Raw genomic sequence first — 20,378 nt, 5'->3', positions numbered from 1 at the left:
CAGCAGTACAGAGTATTTCAGGAGAGGAGTGTGCTGATCTTGTGGAGGTCACAGGGTGAGAGTTATATAGTGGAGGGGCAGGGTGTGGGAGGTGACCCCATGTATTTTATGAGGGTTTCCCTGCAGGACCTGATTATGTGGAGGTCACTGGGTGAGAGTTATATAGTGGAGGAGCAGGGTCCACAGCAGTACAGAGTATTTCAGGAGAGGAGTGTGCTGATCATGTGGAGGTCAAAGGGTGAGAATTATATAGTGGAGGAGCAGGGTGAGAGTTATATAGTGGAGAAGCAGGGTCCACAGCAGTACAGATTATTTCAGGAGAGGAGTGTGCTGATCATGTGGAGGAGCAGGGTCCACAGCAGTACAGAGTATTTCAGGAGAGGAGTGTGCTGATCATGTGGAGGTCACAGGATGAGAGTTATATAGTGGAGGAGCAGGGTCCACAGCAGTACAGAGTATTTCAGGAGAGGAGTGTGCTGATCATGTGGAGGTCACAGGGTGAGAGTTATATAGTGGAGGAGCAGGGTCCACAGCAGTACAGAGTATTTCAGGAGAGGAGTGTGCTGATCTTGTGGAGGTCACAGGGTGAGAGTTATATAGTGGAGGGGCAGGGTGTGGGAGGTGACCCCATGTATTTTATGAGGGTTTCCCTGCAGGACCTGATGAAGAAGGGAGTACCCTTTGAAACGCGTTGTCTGCTGCAATTGTCTTTTCGTTTTTGTGTGAAATAAAAACCATTCAAAAGAAAGCGTGCATCCTGTCATGTCTGGGTTCGCGCTTCAAGCCAGAAGTCAGATTTTCACAGACAAGGTCATCCCTGCCGGGAAACCCTTATCCTCCCCAACTCTGCATGTTCCTGCACCGTTGCCTAGTGGTACCGACGGTGAGCGGCTCCCAATAAATTGGATTAAAATCCTACATACATGTGCGCAACACTATAAGGTGAGCAGTTCCCATACCCCATTATTCCCTGCATCCTTTTAACCCCTTAACGACCACAAACGTAAATGTACAACCTGGTGCGGAGATACTTTGCGCACCAGGACGTACATTTACTTCCCGTACATGACATTAGAGCAGTCCTGCGTCATGCACAGCAGGTCCCGGCTGCTATCGGCAGCAAGGGACTCGCCGGTAATAGCGGACATCAGCGATCACACTGATGTCCGCCATTAACCCCTCAGATGCCGTAATCAATACAGATCAGGGCATTTGCGGCAGTGCGGCACTTGAAATCACTGATCTGATCGCACAGATCTGCCTTCTAGCAGACAAGAGCAGAAGATCACCGATAATACTGATCAGTGCTATGCCTATGTAGTGTATGTCTATGAATAGCACTGAACAGTATTGGCAATCTGATGATTGCCATGAATAGTCCTCTATGGGGACATAATGAGTTAAAATTAGTAAAAAATGAATGTTTAAAATCCGCCCTCCAATAAAACTTTAAATCATCCCTTTTTCCTATTTTACTCAAAAAAGCATAAAAAGTTATAATTATTAAACATATTTGGTATCGCCATGTGCGCAAATGTCCGATCTATCAAAATATAATGTTAATGATCCCGTACAGTGGACGGCGTAAACTTAAAAAAAAAAAAAAATCACATATACACAAATATGGTACTAAAAAACGCAAAAATAAAATTGGCCAAAATGGGCTTGGTCCTTAAGGGTTTAAGACCCTGGGTATCTGCACAATTAAGGGGTTAATACCCTGGGTAACTGCACAATTAAGGGGTTAATACCCTGAGTAACTGCACTATTAAGGGGTTTATACCCTGGGTAACTGCACAATTAAGGGGTTAATACCCCGGGTAACTGCACTATTAAGGGGTTAAGACCCTGGGTAACTGCACTATTAAGGGGTTAATACCCCGGGTAACTGCACTATTAAGGGGTTAAGACCCTGGGTAACTGCACTATTAAGGTGTTAAGACCCTGGGTAACTGCACTATTAAGGGGTTAATACCCTGGGTGACTGCACTATTAAGGGGTTAATACCCTGGTGACTGCACTATTAAGGGGTTAATACCCTGGGTAACTGCACTATTAAGGGGTTAATACCCTGGGTAACTGCACTATTAAGGGGTTAATACCCTGGGTAACTGCATTATTAAGGGGTTAATACCCTGGTGACTGCACTATTAAGGGGTTAATACCCCGGGTAACTGCACTATTAAGGGGTTAATACCCTAGGTAACTGCACTATTAAGGGGTTAATACCCTTGGTAACTGCACTATTAAGGGGTTAATACCCCGGGTAACTGCACTATTAAGGGGTTAATACCCTGGTAACTGCACTATTAAGGGGTTAATACCCCGGGTAACTGCACTATTAAGGGGTTAATACCCTGGTAACTGCACTATTAAGGGGTTAAGACCCCGGGTAACTACATTATTAAGGGGTTAATACCCTGGATAACTGCACAATTAAGGGGTTAATACCCTGCGTAACTGCACTAATAAGGGGTTAAGACCCTGGGTAACTGCACTATTAAGAGGTTAATACCCTGGTGACTGCACTATTAAGGGGTTAAGACCCCGGGTAACTGCACTATTAAGGGGTTAATACCCTGGTGACTGCACTATTAAGGGGTTAATACCCTGGGTAACTGCACTATTATGGGGTTAATACCCTGGTGACTGCACTATTAAGGGGTTAATACCCTGGGTAACTGCACTATTAAGGGGTTAATACCCTGATGACTGCACTATTAAGGGGTTAAGAACCTGGGCAACTGCACTATTAAGGGGTTAATACCCTGGTGACTGCACTATTAAGGGGTTAATACCCTGGGTAACTGCACTATTAAGGGGTTAATACCCTGGGTAACTGCACTATTAAGGGGTTAATACTCTGGGTAACTGCACTACTAAGGGGTTAAGACCCTGGGTAACTGCACTATTAAGGGGTTAATACCCCGGGTAACTGCACTATTAAGGGGTTAATACCCCGGGTAACTGCACTATTAAGGGGTTAATACCCCGGGTAACTGCACTATTAAGGGGTTAATACCCCAGGTAACTGCACTATTAAGGGGTTAATACCCTGGTGACTGCACTATTAAGGGGTTAATACTCTGGGTAACTGCACTACTAAGGGGTTAAGACCCTGGGTAATTGCACTATTAAGGGGTTAATACTCCGGGTAACTGCACTATTGAGGGGTTAATACCCTGGAAAACTGCACAATTAAGGGGTTAATACCCTGGTGACTGCACTATTAAGGGGTTAAGACCCTGCGTAACTGCACTAATAAGGGGTTAAGACCCCGGGTAACTGCACTATTGAGGGGTTAATACCCTGGATAACTGCACTATTAAGGGGTTAATACCTTGGGTATCTGCACTATTAAGGGGTTAAGACCCCCGGTAACTGCACTATTAAGGGGTTAATACCCTGGGCAACTGCACTATTAAGGGGTTAAGACCCTGGGTAACTGCACTATTAAGGGGTTAATACCCCGGGTAACTGCACTATTAAGGGGTTAATACCCCGGGTAACTGCACTATTAAGGGGTTAAAACCCCGGGTAACTGCACTATTAAGGGGTTAATACCCCGGGTAACTGCACTATTAAGGGGTAAATACCCTGGTGACTGCACTATTAAGTGGTTAATACCCTGGGTAACTGCACTATTAAGGGGTTAATACCCTGGTGACTGCACTATTAAGGGGTTAATACCCTGGGTAACTGCACTATTAAGGGGTTAATACCCTGGGTAACTGCACTATTAAGGGGTTAATACCCCGGGTAACTGCACTAATAAGGGGTTAAGACCCCGGGTAACTGCACTATTAAGGGGTTAATATCCTGGATAACTGCACAATTAAGGGGTTAATACCCTGGTGACTGCACTATTAAGGTGTTAATACCCTGCGTAACTGCACTAATAAGGGGTTAAGACCCTGGGTAACTGCATTATTAAGGGGTTAATACCCTGGTGACTGCACTATTAAGGAGTTAATACCCTGGTGACTGCACTATTAAGGGGTTAATACCCTGGTGACTGCACTATTAAGGGGTTAATACCCTGGGTAACTGCACTATTAAGGGGTTAATACCCTGGTGACTGCACTATTAAGGGGTTAATACCCTGGGTAACTGCACTATTAAGGGGTTAATACCCTGGTGACTGCACTATTAAGGGGTTAATACCCTGGTGACTGCACTAGTAAGGGGTTAATACCCTGGTGACTGCACTATTAAGGGGTTAATACCCTGGGTAACTGCACTATTAAGGGGTTAATACTCTGGTGACTGCACTGTTAAGGGGTTAATACCCTGGTGACTGCACTATTAAGGGGTTAATACCCTGGTGACTGCACTAGTAAGGGGTTAATACCCTGGTGACTGCACTAGTAAGGGGTTAATACCCTGGTGACTGCACTATTAAGGGGTTATTACCCTGATGACTGCACTATTAAGGGGTTAATACCCTGGGTAACTGCACTATTAAGGGGTTAATACCCTGGGTAACTGCACTATTAAGGGGTTAATACCCTGGTGACTGCACTATTAAGGGGTTAATACCCTGGTGACTGCAATAGTAAGGGGTTAATACCCTGGTGACTGCACTATTAAGGGGTTATTACCCTGGTGACTGCACTATTAAGGGGTTAATACCCTGGGTAACTGCACTATTAAGGGGTTAATACCCTGGTGACTGCACTATTAAGGGGTTAATACCCTGGTGACTGCACTATTAAGGGGTTAATACCCTGGTGACTGCACTAGTAAGGGGTTAATACCCTGGTGACTGCACTATTAAGGGGTTAATACCCTGGTGACTGCACTATTAAGGGGTTAATACCCTGGTGACTGCACTGTTAAGGGGTTAATACCCTGGTGACTGCACTAGTAAGGGGTTAATACCCTGGTGACTGCACTATTAAGGGGTTAATACCCTGGTGACTGCACTATTAAGGGGTTAATACCCTGGTGACTGCACTAGTAAGGGGTTAATACCCTGGTGACTGCACTATTAAGGGGTTATTACCCTGGTGACTGCACTATTAAGGGGTTAATACCCTGGTGACTGCACTAGTAAGGGGTTAATACCCTGGTGACTGCACTATTAAGGGGTTAATACCCTGGTGACTGTACTATTAAGGGGTTATTACCCTGGTGACTGCACTATTAAGGGGTTAATACCCTGGGTAACTGCACTATTAAGGGGTTAATACCCTGGTGACTGCACTAGTAAGGGGTTAATACCCTGGTGACTGCACTATTAAGGGGTTAATACCCTGGTGACTGCACTATTAAGGGGTTAATACCCTGGTGACTGCACTAGTAAGGGGTTAATACCCTGGTGACTGCACTAGTAAGGGGTTAATACCCTGGTGACTGCACTAGTAAGGGGTTAATACCCTGGTGACTGCACTAGTAAGGGGTTAATACCCTGGTGACTGCACTAGTAAGGGGTTAATACCCTGGTGACTGCACTATTAAGTGGTTAATACCCTGGGTAACTGCACTATTAAGGGGTTAATACCCTGGTGACTGCACTATTAAGGGGTTAATACCCTGGGTAACTGCACTATTAAGGGGTTAATACCCTGGGTAACTGCACTATTAAGGGGTTAATACCCCGGGTAACTGCACTAATAAGGGGTTAAGACCCCGGGTAACTGCACTATTAAGGGGTTAATATCCTGGATAACTGCACAATTAAGGGGTTAATACCCTGGTGACTGCACTATTAAGGTGTTAATACCCTGCGTAACTGCACTAATAAGGGGTTAAGACCCTGGGTAACTGCATTATTAAGGGGTTAATACCCTGGTGACTGCACTATTAAGGAGTTAATACCCTGGTGACTGCACTATTAAGGGGTTAATACCCTGGTGACTGCACTATTAAGGGGTTAATACCCTGGGTAACTGCACTATTAAGGGGTTAATACCCTGGTGACTGCACTATTAAGGGGTTAATACCCTGGGTAACTGCACTATTAAGGGGTTAATACCCTGGTGACTGCACTATTAAGGGGTTAATACCCTGGTGACTGCACTAGTAAGGGGTTAATACCCTGGTGACTGCACTATTAAGGGGTTATTACCCTGATGACTGCACTATTAAGGGGTTAATACCCTGGGTAACTGCACTATTAAGGGGTTAATACCCTGGGTAACTGCACTATTAAGGGGTTAATACCCTGGTGACTGCACTATTAAGGGGTTAATACCCTGGTGACTGCAATAGTAAGGGGTTAATACCCTGGTGACTGCACTATTAAGGGGTTATTACCCTGGTGACTGCACTATTAAGGGGTTAATACCCTGGGTAACTGCACTATTAAGGGGTTAATACCCTGGTGACTGCACTATTAAGGGGTTAATACCCTGGTGACTGCACTATTAAGGGGTTAATACCCTGGTGACTGCACTAGTAAGGGGTTAATACCCTGGTGACTGCACTATTAAGGGGTTAATACCCTGGTGACTGCACTATTAAGGGGTTAATACCCTGGTGACTGCACTGTTAAGGGGTTAATACCCTGGTGACTGCACTAGTAAGGGGTTAATACCCTGGTGACTGCACTATTAAGGGGTTAATACCCTGGTGACTGCACTATTAAGGGGTTAATACCCTGGTGACTGCACTAGTAAGGGGTTAATACCCTGGTGACTGCACTATTAAGGGGTTATTACCCTGGTGACTGCACTATTAAGGGGTTAATACCCTGGTGACTGCACTAGTAAGGGGTTAATACCCTGGTGACTGCACTATTAAGGGGTTAATACCCTGGTGACTGTACTATTAAGGGGTTATTACCCTGGTGACTGCACTATTAAGGGGTTAATACCCTGGGTAACTGCACTATTAAGGGGTTAATACCCTGGTGACTGCACTAGTAAGGGGTTAATACCCTGGTGACTGCACTATTAAGGGGTTAATACCCTGGTGACTGCACTATTAAGGGGTTAATACCCTGGTGACTGCACTAGTAAGGGGTTAATACCCTGGTGACTGCACTAGTAAGGGGTTAATACCCTGGTGACTGCACTAGTAAGGGGTTAATACCCTGGTGACTGCACTAGTAAGGGGTTAATACCCTGGTGACTGCACTAGTAAGGGGTTAATACCCTGGTGACTGCACTATTAAGTGGTTAATACCCTGGGTAACTGCACTATTAAGGGGTTAATACCCTGGTGACTGCACTATTAAGGGGTTAATACCCTGGGTAACTGCACTATTAAGGGGTTAATACCCTGGGTAACTGCACTATTAAGGGGTTAATACCCCGGGTAACTGCACTAATAAGGGGTTAAGACCCCGGGTAACTGCACTATTAAGGGGTTAATATCCTGGATAACTGCACAATTAAGGGGTTAATACCCTGGTGACTGCACTATTAAGGTGTTAATACCCTGCGTAACTGCACTAATAAGGGGTTAAGACCCTGGGTAACTGCATTATTAAGGGGTTAATACCCTGGTGACTGCACTATTAAGGAGTTAATACCCTGGTGACTGCACTATTAAGGGGTTAATACCCTGGTGACTGCACTATTAAGGGGTTAATACCCTGGGTAACTGCACTATTAAGGGGTTAATACCCTGGTGACTGCACTATTAAGGGGTTAATACCCTGGGTAACTGCACTATTAAGGGGTTAATACCCTGGTGACTGCACTATTAAGGGGTTAATACCCTGGTGACTGCACTAGTAAGGGGTTAATACCCTGGTGACTGCACTATTAAGGGGTTAATACCCTGGGTAACTGCACTATTAAGGGGTTAATACTCTGGTGACTGCACTGTTAAGGGGTTAATACCCTGGTGACTGCACTATTAAGGGGTTAATACCCTGGTAACTGCACTAGTAAGGGGTTAATACCCTGGTGACTGCACTAGTAAGGGGTTAATACCCTGGTGACTGCACTATTAAGGGGTTATTACCCTGATGACTGCACTATTAAGGGGTTAATACCCTGGGTAACTGCACTATTAAGGGGTTAATACCCTGGGTAACTGCACTATTAAGGGGTTAATACCCTGGTGACTGCACTATTAAGGGGTTAATACCCTGGTGACTGCAATAGTAAGGGGTTAATACCCTGGTGACTGCACTATTAAGGGGTTATTACCCTGGTGACTGCACTATTAAGGGGTTAATACCCTGGGTAACTGCACTATTAAGGGGTTAATACCCTGGTGACTGCACTATTAAGGGGTTAATACCCTGGTGACTGCACTATTAAGGGGTTAATACCCTGGTGACTGCACTAGTAAGGGGTTAATACCCTGGTGACTGCACTATTAAGGGGTTAATACCCTGGTGACTGCACTATTAAGGGGTTAATACCCTGGTGACTGCACTGTTAAGGGGTTAATACCCTGGTGACTGCACTAGTAAGGGGTTAATACCCTGGTGACTGCACTATTAAGGGGTTAATACCCTGGTGACTGCACTATTAAGGGGTTAATACCCTGGTGACTGCACTAGTAAGGGGTTAATACCCTGGTGACTGCACTATTAAGGGGTTATTACCCTGGTGACTGCACTATTAAGGGGTTAATACCCTGGTGACTGCACTAGTAAGGGGTTAATACCCTGGTGACTGCACTATTAAGGGGTTAATACCCTGGTGACTGTACTATTAAGGGGTTATTACCCTGGTGACTGCACTATTAAGGGGTTAATACCCTGGGTAACTGCACTATTAAGGGGTTAATACCCTGGTGACTGCACTAGTAAGGGGTTAATACCCTGGTGACTGCACTATTAAGGGGTTAATACCCTGGTGACTGCACTATTAAGGGGTTAATACCCTGGTGACTGCACTAGTAAGGGGTTAATACCCTGGTGACTGCACTAGTAAGGGGTTAATACCCTGGTGACTGCACTAGTAAGGGGTTAATACCCTGGTGACTGCACTAGTAAGGGGTTAATACCCTGGTGACTGCACTAGTAAGGGGTTAATACCCTGGTGACTGCACTATTAAGGGGTTAATACCCTGGTGACTGCACTAGTAAGGGGTTAATACCCTGGTAACTGCACTAGTAAGGGGTTAATACACTGGTGACTGCACTAGTAAGGGGTTAATACCCTGGTGACTGCACTAGTAAGGGGTTAATACCCTGGTGACTGCACTAGTAAGGGGTTAATACCCTGGTGACTGCACTAGTAAGGGGTTAATACCCTGGTGACTGCACTAGTAAGGGGTTAATACCCTGGTGACTGCACTAGTAAGGGGTTAATACCCTGGTGACTGCACTAGTAAGGGGTTAATACCCTGGTGACTGCACTAGTAAGGGGTTAATACCCTGGTGACTGCACTAGTAAGGGGTTAATACCCTGGTGACTGCACTAGTAAGGGGTTAATACCCTGGTGACTGCACTAGTAAGGGGTTAATACCCTGGTGACTGCACTAGTAAGGGGTTAATACCCTGGTGACTGCACTAGTAAGGGGTTAATACCCTGGTGACTGCACTAGTAAGGGGTTAATACCCTGGTGACTGCACTATTAAGGGGTTAATACCCTGGTGACTGCACTAGTAAGGGGTTAATACCCTGGTGACTGCACTATTAAGGGGTTAATACCCTGGTGACTGCACTAGTAAGGGGTTAATACCCTGGTGACTGCACTATTAAGGGGTTAATACCCTGGTGACTGCACTAGTAAGGGGTTAATACCCTGGTGACTGCACTAGTAAGGGGTTAATACCCTGGTGACTGCACTATTAAGGGGTTAATACCCTGGTGACTGCACTAGTAAGGGGTTAATACCCTGGTGACTGCACTATTAAGGGGTTATTACCCTGGTGACTGCACTATTAAGGGGTTAATACCCTGGTGACTGCACTATTAAGGGGTTAATACCCTGGTGACTGCACTAGTAAGGGGTTAATACCCTGGTGACTGCACTATTAAGGGGTTAATACCCTGGGTAACTGCACTATTAAGGAGTTAATACCCTGGTGACTGCACTATTAAGGGGTTAATACCCTGGTGACTGCACTATTAAGGGGTTAATACCCTGGGTAACTGCACTGTTAAGGGGTTAATACCCTGGTGACTGCACTGTTAAGGGGTTAATACCCTGGTGACTGCACTATTAAGGGGTTAATACCCTGGTGACTGCACTATTAAGGGGTTATTACCCTGGTGACTGCACTGTTAAGGGGTTAATACACTGGTGACTGCACTATTAAGGGGTTAATACCCTGGGTAACTGCACTATTAAGGGGTTAATACCCTGGGTAACTGCACTATTAAGGGGTTAATACCCTGGTGACTGCACTATTAAGGGGTTAATACCCTGGTGACTGCACTAGTAAGGGGTTAATACCCTGGTGACTGCACTATTAAGGGGTTATTACCCTGGTGACTGCACTATTAAGGGGTTAATACCCTGGGTAACTGCACTATTAAGGGGTTAATACCCTGGTGACTGCACTATTAAGGGGTTAATACCCTGGTGACTGCACTATTAAGGGGTTAATACCCTGGTGACTGCACTATTAAGGGGTTAATACCCTGGTGACTGCACTAGTAAGGGGTTAATACCCTGGTGACTGCACTAGTAAGGGGTTAATACCCTGGTGACTGCACTGTTAAGGGGTTAATACCCTGGTGACTGCACTGTTAAGGGGTTAATACCCTGGTGACTGCACTAGTAAGGGGTTAATACCCTGGTGACTGCACTATTAAGGGGTTAATACCCTGGTGACTGCACTATTAAGGGGTTAATACCCTGGTGACTGCACTAGTAAGGGGTTAATACCCTGGTGACTGCACTATTAAGGGGTTATTACCCTGGTGACTGCACTATTAAGGGGTTAATACCCTGGTGACTGCACTATTAAGGGGTTAATACCCTGGTGACTGCACTATTAAGGGGTTAATACCCTGGTGACTGCACTATTAAGGGGTTAATACCCTGGTGACTGCACTAGTAAGGGGTTAATACCCTGGGTGACTGCACTATTAAGGGGTTAATACCCTGGTGACTGCACTAGTAAGGGGTTATTACCCTGGTGACTGCACTATTAAGGGGTTAATACCCTGGGTAACTGCACTATTAAGGGGTTAATACCCTGGTGACTGCACTATTAAGGGGTTAATACCCTGGTGACTGCACTATTAAGGGGTTAATACCCTGGTGACTGCACTAGTAAGGGGTTAATACCCTGGTGACTGCACTAGTAAGGGGTTAATACCCTGGTGACTGCACTATTAAGGGGTTAATACCCTGGTGACTGAACTATTAAGGGGTTAATACCCTGGTGACTGCACTAGTAAGGGGTTAATACCCTGGTGACTGCACTATTAAGGGGTTAATACCCTGGTGACTGCACTATTAAGGGGTTAATACCCTGGTGACTGCACTAGTAAGGGGTTAATACCCTGGTGACTGCACTATTAAGGGGTTAATACCCTGGTGACTGCACTATTAAGGGGTTAATACCCTGGTGACTGCACTATTAAGGGGTTAATACCCTGGTGACTGCACTATTAAGGGGTTATACCCTGGTGACTGCACTATTAAGGGGTTAATACCCTGGTGACTGCACTATTAAGGGGTTAATACCCTGGTGACTGCACTAGTAAGGGGTTAATACCCTGGTGACTGCACTAGTAAGGGGTTAATACCCTGGTGACTGCACTAGTAAGGGGTTAATACCCTGGTGACTGCACTAGTAAGGGGTTAATACCCTGGTGACTGCACTATTAAGGGGTTAATACCCTGGTGACTGCACTAGTAAGGGGTTAATACCCTGGTGACTGCACTAGTAAGGGGTTAATACCCTGGTGACTGCACTAGTAAGGGGTTAATACCCTGACGACTGCACTAGTAAGGGGTTAATACCCTGGCGACTGCACTATTAAGGGGTTAATACCCTGGTGACTGCACTATTAAGGGGTTAATACCCTGGTGACTGCACTAGTAAGGGGTTAATACCCTGGTGACTGCACTAGTAAGGGGTTAATACCCTGGTGACTGCACTAGTAAGGGGTTAATACCCTGGTGACTGCACTATTAAGGGGTTAATACCCTGGTGACTGCACTAGTAAGGGGTTAATACCCTGGTGACTGCACTATTAAGGGGTTAATACCCTGGTGACTGCACTATTAAGGGGTTAATACCCTGGTGACTGCACTATTAAGGGGTTAATACCCTGGTGACTGCACTATTAAGGGGTTAATACCCTGGTGACTGCACTATTAAGGGGTTAATACCCTGGTGACTGCACTATTAAGGGGTTAATACCCTGGTGACTGCACTAGTAAGGGGTTAATACCCTGGTGACTGCACTATTAAGGGGTTAATACCCTGGTGACTGCACTATTAAGAGGTTAATACCCTGGTGACTGCACTATTAAGGGGTTAATACCCTGGTGACTGCACTAGTAAGGGGTTAATACCCTGGTGACTGCACTGTTAAGGGGTTAATACCCTGGTGACTGCACTAGTAAGGGGTTAATACCCTGGTGACTGCACTAGTAAGGGGTTAATACCCTGGTGACTGCACTAGTAAGGGGTTAATACCCTGGTGACTGCACTATTAAGGGGTTAATACCCTGGTGACTGCACTATTAAGGGGTTAATACCCTGGTGACTGCACTATTAAGGGGTTAATACCCTGGTGACTGCACTATTAAGGGGTTAATACCCTGGTGACTGCACTATTAAGGGGTTAATACCCTGGTGACTGCACTAGTAAGGGGTTAATACCCTGGTGACTGCACTATTAAGGGGTTAATACCCTGGTGACTGCACTAGTAAGGGGTTAATACCCTGGTGACTGCACTAGTAAGGGGTTAATACCCTGGTGACTGCACTGTTAAGGGGTTAATACCCTGGTGACTGCACTATTAAGAGGTTAATACCCTGGTGACTGCACTATTAAGGGGTTAATACCCTGGTGACTGCACTAGTAAGGGGTTAATACCCTGGTGACTGCACTGTTACCGCCATCTCTTTCTCACACTTTACTTTCTTCCCCATCAATCACCTTGGAAACCGACTCCAACAACATGGCCGCCCGGCTCCTTCTCGAGGACACATTTCTGACGTAGACACCGCCCACCGCGTCTGACAGCTCTTTATCATAGACCGCGGTCTGGTGACGTAATGACGTAACGTGCAATGACGTAGGAATGTACACGTCGGCCAGCCGGATATCCAAGATGGCTGCGCTGCCGAGTTCGGTTTAGTTCTCGAGCTGCCGGTACACGTAGAGCGGAGCCGCAGGAGGTGAGGAGACCCGGGACCCCCCCCTCTATACCGGGCCATGTCCTCCCCGGGGTCCGACTTCTTCCATATGGGGGGGCCCTGCTGTAGATGTCACCCCTTTATGGGAACCCATGGTGTCTGGAGGTGTGAGGGGTGACATGAGGGTATGAGGGCCCCTGAGGGGTGACATGAGGGTATGAGGGCCCCTGAGGGGTGACATGAGGGTATGAGGGCCCCTGAGGGGTGACATGAGGGTCCCTGAGGGGTGACATGAGGGTATGAGGGCCCCTGAGGGGTGACATGAGGGTATGAGGGCCCCTGAGGGGTGACATGAGGGTATGGGGGGGGGCCCCCTGAGGGGTGACATGAGGGTATGGGGGGGGCCCCCTGAGGGGTGACATGAGGGTATGGGGGGGGCCCCCTGAGGGGTGACATGAGGGTATGGGGGGGGGCCCCTGAGGGGTGACATGAGGGTATGGGGGGGGCCCCTGAGGGGTGACATGAGGGTATGGGGGGGGCCCCTGAGGGGTGACATGAGGGTATGGGGGGGGGCCCCCTGAGGGGTGTCTGATATGTTCCCGGGTAGAGATCTTGGTGTGTCTGATGTGGGGGCTGGGTGAGTGTTTGGGGGGGGGGGGGGCTGGGTGAGTGTTTGGGGGGGGGGGCGGCTGGGTGAGTGTTTGGGGGGGGGGGGCGGCTGGGTGAGTGTTTGGGGGGGGGGGCCTAAGATGGTTCTAGGTAATGAATCTGTTCCTTTGAGTGATTTCCTTGGTGCAGACACCTGGATGTTAAAAGGTTTTGGGGTTCAGTCAGTGTATTGGGGGGTTGGTCGGGGGGGGCCTTTGTACTCTGGGGTCCCCCTCTTCGGTGGGGTGTAGGACGGCTGCTCACCCTGCAGAGCTTTTCTTCCCTTTGTGCCTCAGCTGTGTTCTGCAGAGCGTCTCGCCCGTAGCCTAAACCCTGCAGGGACCATAGAGATGAATGTGATAGAGGGGACGGCCGCGCTCCCTTCCTCAGGATGATAATGGAGGTTTAGATGATCAGTGTGAACAGGGGCTTTACCTCTAATCTGCGACGTCCTGTTGACCCATTAGTCGCTGGCCTCCCAGCAGGATGTTTGTCATTCAGAGTTTACACAGTAAAGGGTTAAAGGGCTGTGTGACTGGGGATGTAACAGCTCAGATCTGTACAGACCCGACGCTGCTCACAGCTGACAGCTCGTTACAGTGTCCCAGGGTAGATAATCCTCTGTGAGCTAAAGGGCATGCTGGGATTTGTTGTTTTCATACAACAGCTGAAGGCCCCTTGGTTGGCAAACACGATTGTCTACACTGGATGCAATTGTAACCGATCCTTAGCTGTGGAAAGCATTAGGTCTGTACCTGTTGTCCCCGTTCACTGACTGCATGCAGAGGTCTTGAGGATTGAATGTTATGGAGCAGTGTCTCGGCATGATGGGAGTTGTGGTTGTGCAATAACTGGAAAGCTGCAGAATTGGAGGACGCTGTTGTAGAGCTCTGCTTATTCCAGGTCAGGGCTTGCTGGTACATGTAGTGCACATCACCAGGAGTCATGATCTCTATGCCGTGACTGACCTCTGGGGTCATGTGACACCACATGTTGCCGGTCACCTGTGCTCTAGCTCCTGGCAGCGGCTCGTGTGCCCGGATAGAATGTGTTTGCTCTTGCCGTGCCCTGTTCCACGCTGGCTGCCCATTATTTGCTTTGTACGTTTTACTTCACTTGTAATATTTGTGTATTTGCTGCTGAACTCTCCCTCATGTCCATCTTATAGTCACCCCTAGAAGGCGCCGTCCTGTATGTTCTGTTGTGGTCACAATGACTGAGGTGGTGGGGGGGGGGGGGGGGCGGGCGGTTAGACTAAACCTTGTTGTTTGCAGGTGGCAACTAAAGACATGATGCCTCCAGGTCACATTAGAGATTAGTCTATTGGTTTAATCCTGTAGTGATGGAGCGGTCTACGCCCTTGGTCTATAAACTGTCTTCTCCCGCACCGCTCGTCTTGCTGTCTTCTCCCGCACCGCTCGTCTTGCTGTCTTCTCCCGCACCGCTCGTCTTGCTGTCTTCTCCCGCACCGCTCGTCTTGCTGTCTTCTCCCGCACCGCTCGTCTTGCTGTCTTCTCCCGCACCGCTCGTCTTGCTGTCTTCTCCCGCACCGCTCGTCTTGCTGTCTTCTCCCGCACCGCTCGTCTTGCTGTCTTCTCCCGCACCGCTCGTCTTGCTGTCTTCTCCCGCACCGCTCGTCTTGCTGTCTTCTCCCGCACCGCTCGTCTTGCTGTCTTGTCCCGCACCGCTCGTCTTGCTGTCTTGTCCCGCACCGCTCGTCTTGCTGTCTTGTCCCGCACCGCTCGTCTTGCTGTCTTGTCCCGCACCGCTCGTCTTGCTGTCTTGTCCCGCACCGCTCGTCTTGCTGTCTTGTCCCGCACCGCTCGTCTTGCTGTCTTGTCCCGCACCGCTCGTCTTGCTGTCTTGTCCCGCACCGCTCGTCTTGCTGTCTTGTCCCGCACCGCTCGTCTTGCTGTCTTGTCCCGCACCGCTCGTCTTGCTGTCTTGTCCCGCACCGCTCGTCTTGCTGTCTTGTCCCGCACCGCTCGTCTTGCTGTCTTGTCCCGCACCGCTCGTCTTGCTGTCTTGTCCCGCACCGCTCGTCTTGCTGTCTTGTCTTGTCCCGCACCGCTCGTCTTGCTGTCTTGTCTTGTCCCGCACCGCTCGTCTTGCTGTCTTGTCTTGTCCCGCACCGCTCGTCTTGCTGTCTTGTCTTGTCCCGCACCGCTCGTCTTGCTGTCTTGTCTTGTCCCGCACCGCTCGTCTTGCTGTCTTGTCTTGTCCCGCACCGCTCGTCTTGCTGTCTTGTCTTGTCCCGCACCGCTCGTCTTGCTGTCTTGTCTTGTCCCGCACCGCTCGTCTTACTGTCTTGTCTTCTCCTCCGCAGGTGACGTTCTGCAGCTCTATTGATTCTACAGAGAAAAATCTGAAACGTCTTCTGAAGGGAAGAAGATGCAGCCTCCTCCTCAAGCTGGTCCTCCAGGGGCAGGGGCGCCTCCTCCTCGCATGGGAATGACCACTACTCCCTACTGGCGTAAAAGAACACCTACCCCTTCAGCAATGGCGCCCCCTCTAGTGCAACCTGTCACAGACCCTTTTGCTTTTGGCAGAATGACCCCCCAGAACATACCGCCATCTAACATACCGCCATCTAATATACCGCCATCGAATGCTAATGTTTTTACCACACAGAGCTCTTCGCTATCATTGCACCCCCAGCCTGTCTCCTCCTCTGGTGACGGAGCTCAGTTGTCATTACCGGGGTCATCTCAACGAATGGCAGCTGGGCCCTCACTTAATTATGTGTCTGCTCCATCTGTGCAGGGCGGACATTTCACCAATAACATGGCTTCACCCCCGATCAGTCACCCTGCAGCGTCGTCTCCACAGAACGTGGCAGGAGGAATAGAGAACACGTCTGGGCCGGGCAGATCTCAGAGCAGGCAAAGTGTTAATATGGAAATGAATAATAACAGCAGGAGTGCACCTTTACTACAGCCTTATCCTCCTGCCACATCTCAGCAAACCACTGCACCATGGTCATCTCTCCAGGCCGCTCCACCTACCTCCACGCAACACATCCCTGCAGCCCAGCACCCGGCGTACACTGCGCCCTACTACTCCCCTCCGTATTTAGAGGTGTCTCCTCCCCAAACAAATGAGCCGGGATACTTTTCAGCACCCCAAAGGACTCCCCCGGTTACGTTCCCTCTTGGAGGTGGACCAGGTCACGTACAGCAGCATGGTGTGACCTCGTACAGCAGTGTCATGCCAGCGGATTACCCACAGAATCAGAATCCTGAGCATTGGTTCAAACAGTCGTATCCAGAACCACCAAAACAAGGTCCGCCACCCAATCTCAACACCGTACAGACCGGAGCGCCATATCATATGCCAGAAGACCGGCCACAAAGTGAACCTGCAAGACCCTGGCCCCAAGCCGCTAATGACTCAGATTCTGGGACCGTATCCATGTTCTTTAAAGGAGATGAAGCTGAAAATGTGGAGATCCCGTCCACGGACCAGCAGCATGTGTCCAGGAGGCAATCCGTGGATATTGCTTACCACCACAACCTGGGGCACCCTGGGAACATACACCCATTAACTGCCCCCCCAGGTGCATCGCCCCATGTCCCATCATACTTGCCTTTACATCCCAGCGCTCCGAGCGCTCATCTGAACACTCAACCAAGTGCCAGCACTTTTCAGGATCCTCATGTCCCATGGAAAAATGAAAACACAGGGAATCACCCTGCAGAGGTGAAGGCTGTCTCCGAGCTGCTGTACGATAATGTGGAGAATATCGAGGTTCTGCCCAATGAGCCTCCTAATAACAGTCTGTTTTCTGCAGGAGTCAACCCTGAGGTCTTCAGATACGCACCCATTCTGGGCTCTACTTTGCCCAAGAATCCTGTCAGCCACCCTGAAGGAGGGCCCAACCTGGAGGCCCCCGACTCCTTACACCGCCCAGTCCGATCGGATAGCGTCTCTTCTAACTATAGTAACCTCAGTCATCGGAGTTTGCCCGTTCCAGCCCGACCTCAGGAGCTGGAGGGGACCTTCATTCAGAAGGAGATCGGACGACCTGACAATGAAAACTCCTCCAGTTTCTTTAAGCAGATCGATTCCTCGCCTTTGGCCGGAGATGTTACCGATCACAGTATGACACCAAACGTCTACTATGGAAATCTGTCTCAGCCACCAACACCAAGTCCACCAAAACCGACAGGAATCTTTCAGCCAAGTGTGAACAGCTCCTTTGAACCTGTCCGCGCTCATACTAGCGTCAAACCTCCTGAAATGGACCAGTCCAAAGTAGTCAGCGACATCCGTGAGAATCTTAAGTTGCCTCCAACATCCTCTTCCCACAATGCTGGACTGGCGGCCTCCCCGGGAAATTTGGAACAACCTCCTGACAATTTGGAAACAATATTTTTGGGTAAACCAAACGCTGAAATTTGTGCCGTCAATAGTGGACACCACTTCACAGGAGGATCAGCACTGGATAACATATTACTTCTAGAGCGGCGTCCGTCCTCGAGAGCCCATGGGTCAAATAAGAAGTGTGAGAGTCCAGCAACCACCCTGTGGGCACAAGGAGAGCTGCCTAACTTTGGGGGCAATGTCCTTCTGGCCCCTCCAGCCCCGGCTGTCTATGTCCCTCCAAAGCCTCAGACTGAAGTGATTCAGCCTCCGGAGGATAGCTCGGTGGAGGCCCAACATGGCCAGGAGGATCAGGGCCAATTATCTGCTTCACCCGAGGAGCACGTATCCTCAGAGAACCTGGAGAATCCTCCAAAGATGGCCGAGGAGGAACAGACCCAGTCCCAGGCAAGTTCTGGTTATGCTAGTTTGTTGTCTTCTCCGCCTACTGAGACCCTGCAGAATCAGCCTATTCTGATCGCCCCGCCTAGTAAAGCCTATAATTTGGCACAACCGGTTAATTTCTCTCTTTCTTTACCCAATCAAATTAAGAACCTTAATTCTGCTAAAGACTTCTCCTCTGCTTCTGACAAGCCGCTTCCTTCTGGCGGGTTCCCAGCAGATCCCAGCTCTTCGGCCTCTCTTGTGCAGCTTGGACCTCCTCATAAGCCGCTCCCAGCCTCCAATTTGGCAAATAAATCTGCCGCCGGCATTGAGCTCTTCTCCGAATCCTTCCCCAATCACCAGAATGCGCTAGTCTCTTCTAACCAAATTCCTCTTAATTTAGCGACTGAAAATCAGAAAACTAAGACTGAGAGTTCGGCTGGCGAGTCCATATGTAAGCCTGCGTCCCCCGGCTCCGCAACGAATCTACCGATGGATAACGGAGCCGGGATGTACGCCCCACTGCTCAGTACTGGTGGCACCAAATCTGAGAATGCAGGGGCATTAGACTTCACTGTTCCACGTGTGCCTATCAGTCACAACACCAATGGACTGATGTCTGTACTGAATAGACCTCCAGGAGACGCTCCGCCCTATACCAATCAGGTGGGAGGTCTCCCTAATTTCCAGCCTGGCCCTGACAATAACAAACAGTTTTTTTACCAGCAGGTCACTAAAGACACTCAGTCCCAACCTTCAGTGGAGACATCACAACCTGGACTGGGGGTTCCTCATGAATACATGACCCCTGCATCTCAGCCCCCAGCACCGCCAGTACAGACCAGTAAGCCCACTGCTTACCCCCAGCAAACAGAAGGTCCTATACTCGCTGCTCAGAACAGCGCCAGCCTTCATTATGGAGGCACTACAGAGCATGGGGTTAAATACGGCTATCCTGAACACCCACCGTATCCTGGTCAGCCAGTGACTGCCCCATCTGCACCAGTCAACCCCATCCCCCCAGCAGGGTATCCAGATCCGTCAAGACCTCCAGCTTCTCAGACTCCTCAGCAAGCCGATCCGTATTATTACTATAGAGGTTATGGAGCTTACCCCTCTGCATACCAGCAGCCGTACCCAACTGTGGACCCCCGGGCACCTCATCTGTACTACCAGGTAAGCTCTGCAGTGTGTGGGACCCCGTGGGGAGGTTTACTGATAATAAAGGGAGACTGGAATAAGAGGAACCAGAAATGTTATAACCTGTACCAGTCACCTATACAGGTAATGGGGTGATAGAGGCTTTAATACATTATGCACCTTACAGACAAGTGGATGTAGACATACGTGCTCACGTATCGTATTTTCTTAGGTCCATTTTTATATGCAGTGTATTTCGCAATGCAGATGCGCTGATGACGTCCTTAGAGTGACATCACTGCTCTGTCCGTGTGTCCTGCACGTAGCAGCAATCTGCCGTTTATAGCAGACACACAGGAATCTGCGCACAGTTTACGCTCAGACATTGTGATCACTCCTCCTGCTCCCTGAGCTTGGCCAAGAGCGGCCGCGATGTCTGAAAGTAAACTGCAAGTGTGCGCAGTATTCTTTGGACTGGGGGATCCCTGTGTGTCTGCCCTAGCGGCGGATTGTTGCTACGTGCAGACACAGCAAGGAGCTCACTCTATGGAAATACGCTGCGGATGTGCTACGTCTCACCCTACTCTAAGGGGTGTATTCACATGTACAGTATTCTGCGCAGACTTAATGCTGCAGAGTTCATTGTAAATAAATAACTCAACACAG

The 20,378-nt window shown here is 48.9% G+C and overlaps 1 protein-coding gene across 4 annotated transcripts in view; it reads left to right on the top strand.

The window, feature by feature from the left end:
• The first annotated feature begins 13,083 nt into the window (after window positions 1-13,083).
• SEC16A (SEC16 homolog A, endoplasmic reticulum export factor) overlaps window positions 13,084-20,378 on the top strand; it is a 62,404-nt gene continuing 55,109 nt past the window's right edge. For all 4 annotated transcript variants that reach the window (XM_056538330.1, XM_056538331.1, XM_056538329.1 and 1 more), the window contains exons 1-2: window positions 13,084-13,220; window positions 16,153-19,748. In XM_056538330.1, coding sequence (XP_056394305.1) covers window positions 16,218-19,748 — 3,531 coding nt within the window. In that variant the 5' untranslated portion in view covers window positions 13,084-13,220; window positions 16,153-16,217. The remainder of the gene's footprint in view (window positions 13,221-16,152; window positions 19,749-20,378) is intronic.

The sequence above is a fragment of the Hyla sarda genome, chromosome 9, assembly GCF_029499605.1.
Source record: "Hyla sarda isolate aHylSar1 chromosome 9, aHylSar1.hap1, whole genome shotgun sequence".
Lineage (NCBI taxonomy): Eukaryota > Metazoa > Chordata > Amphibia > Anura > Hylidae > Hyla > Hyla sarda.
Note: the sequence above shows the minus strand (reverse complement) of the source record. Positions and strands in the feature narration are given on the sequence as shown.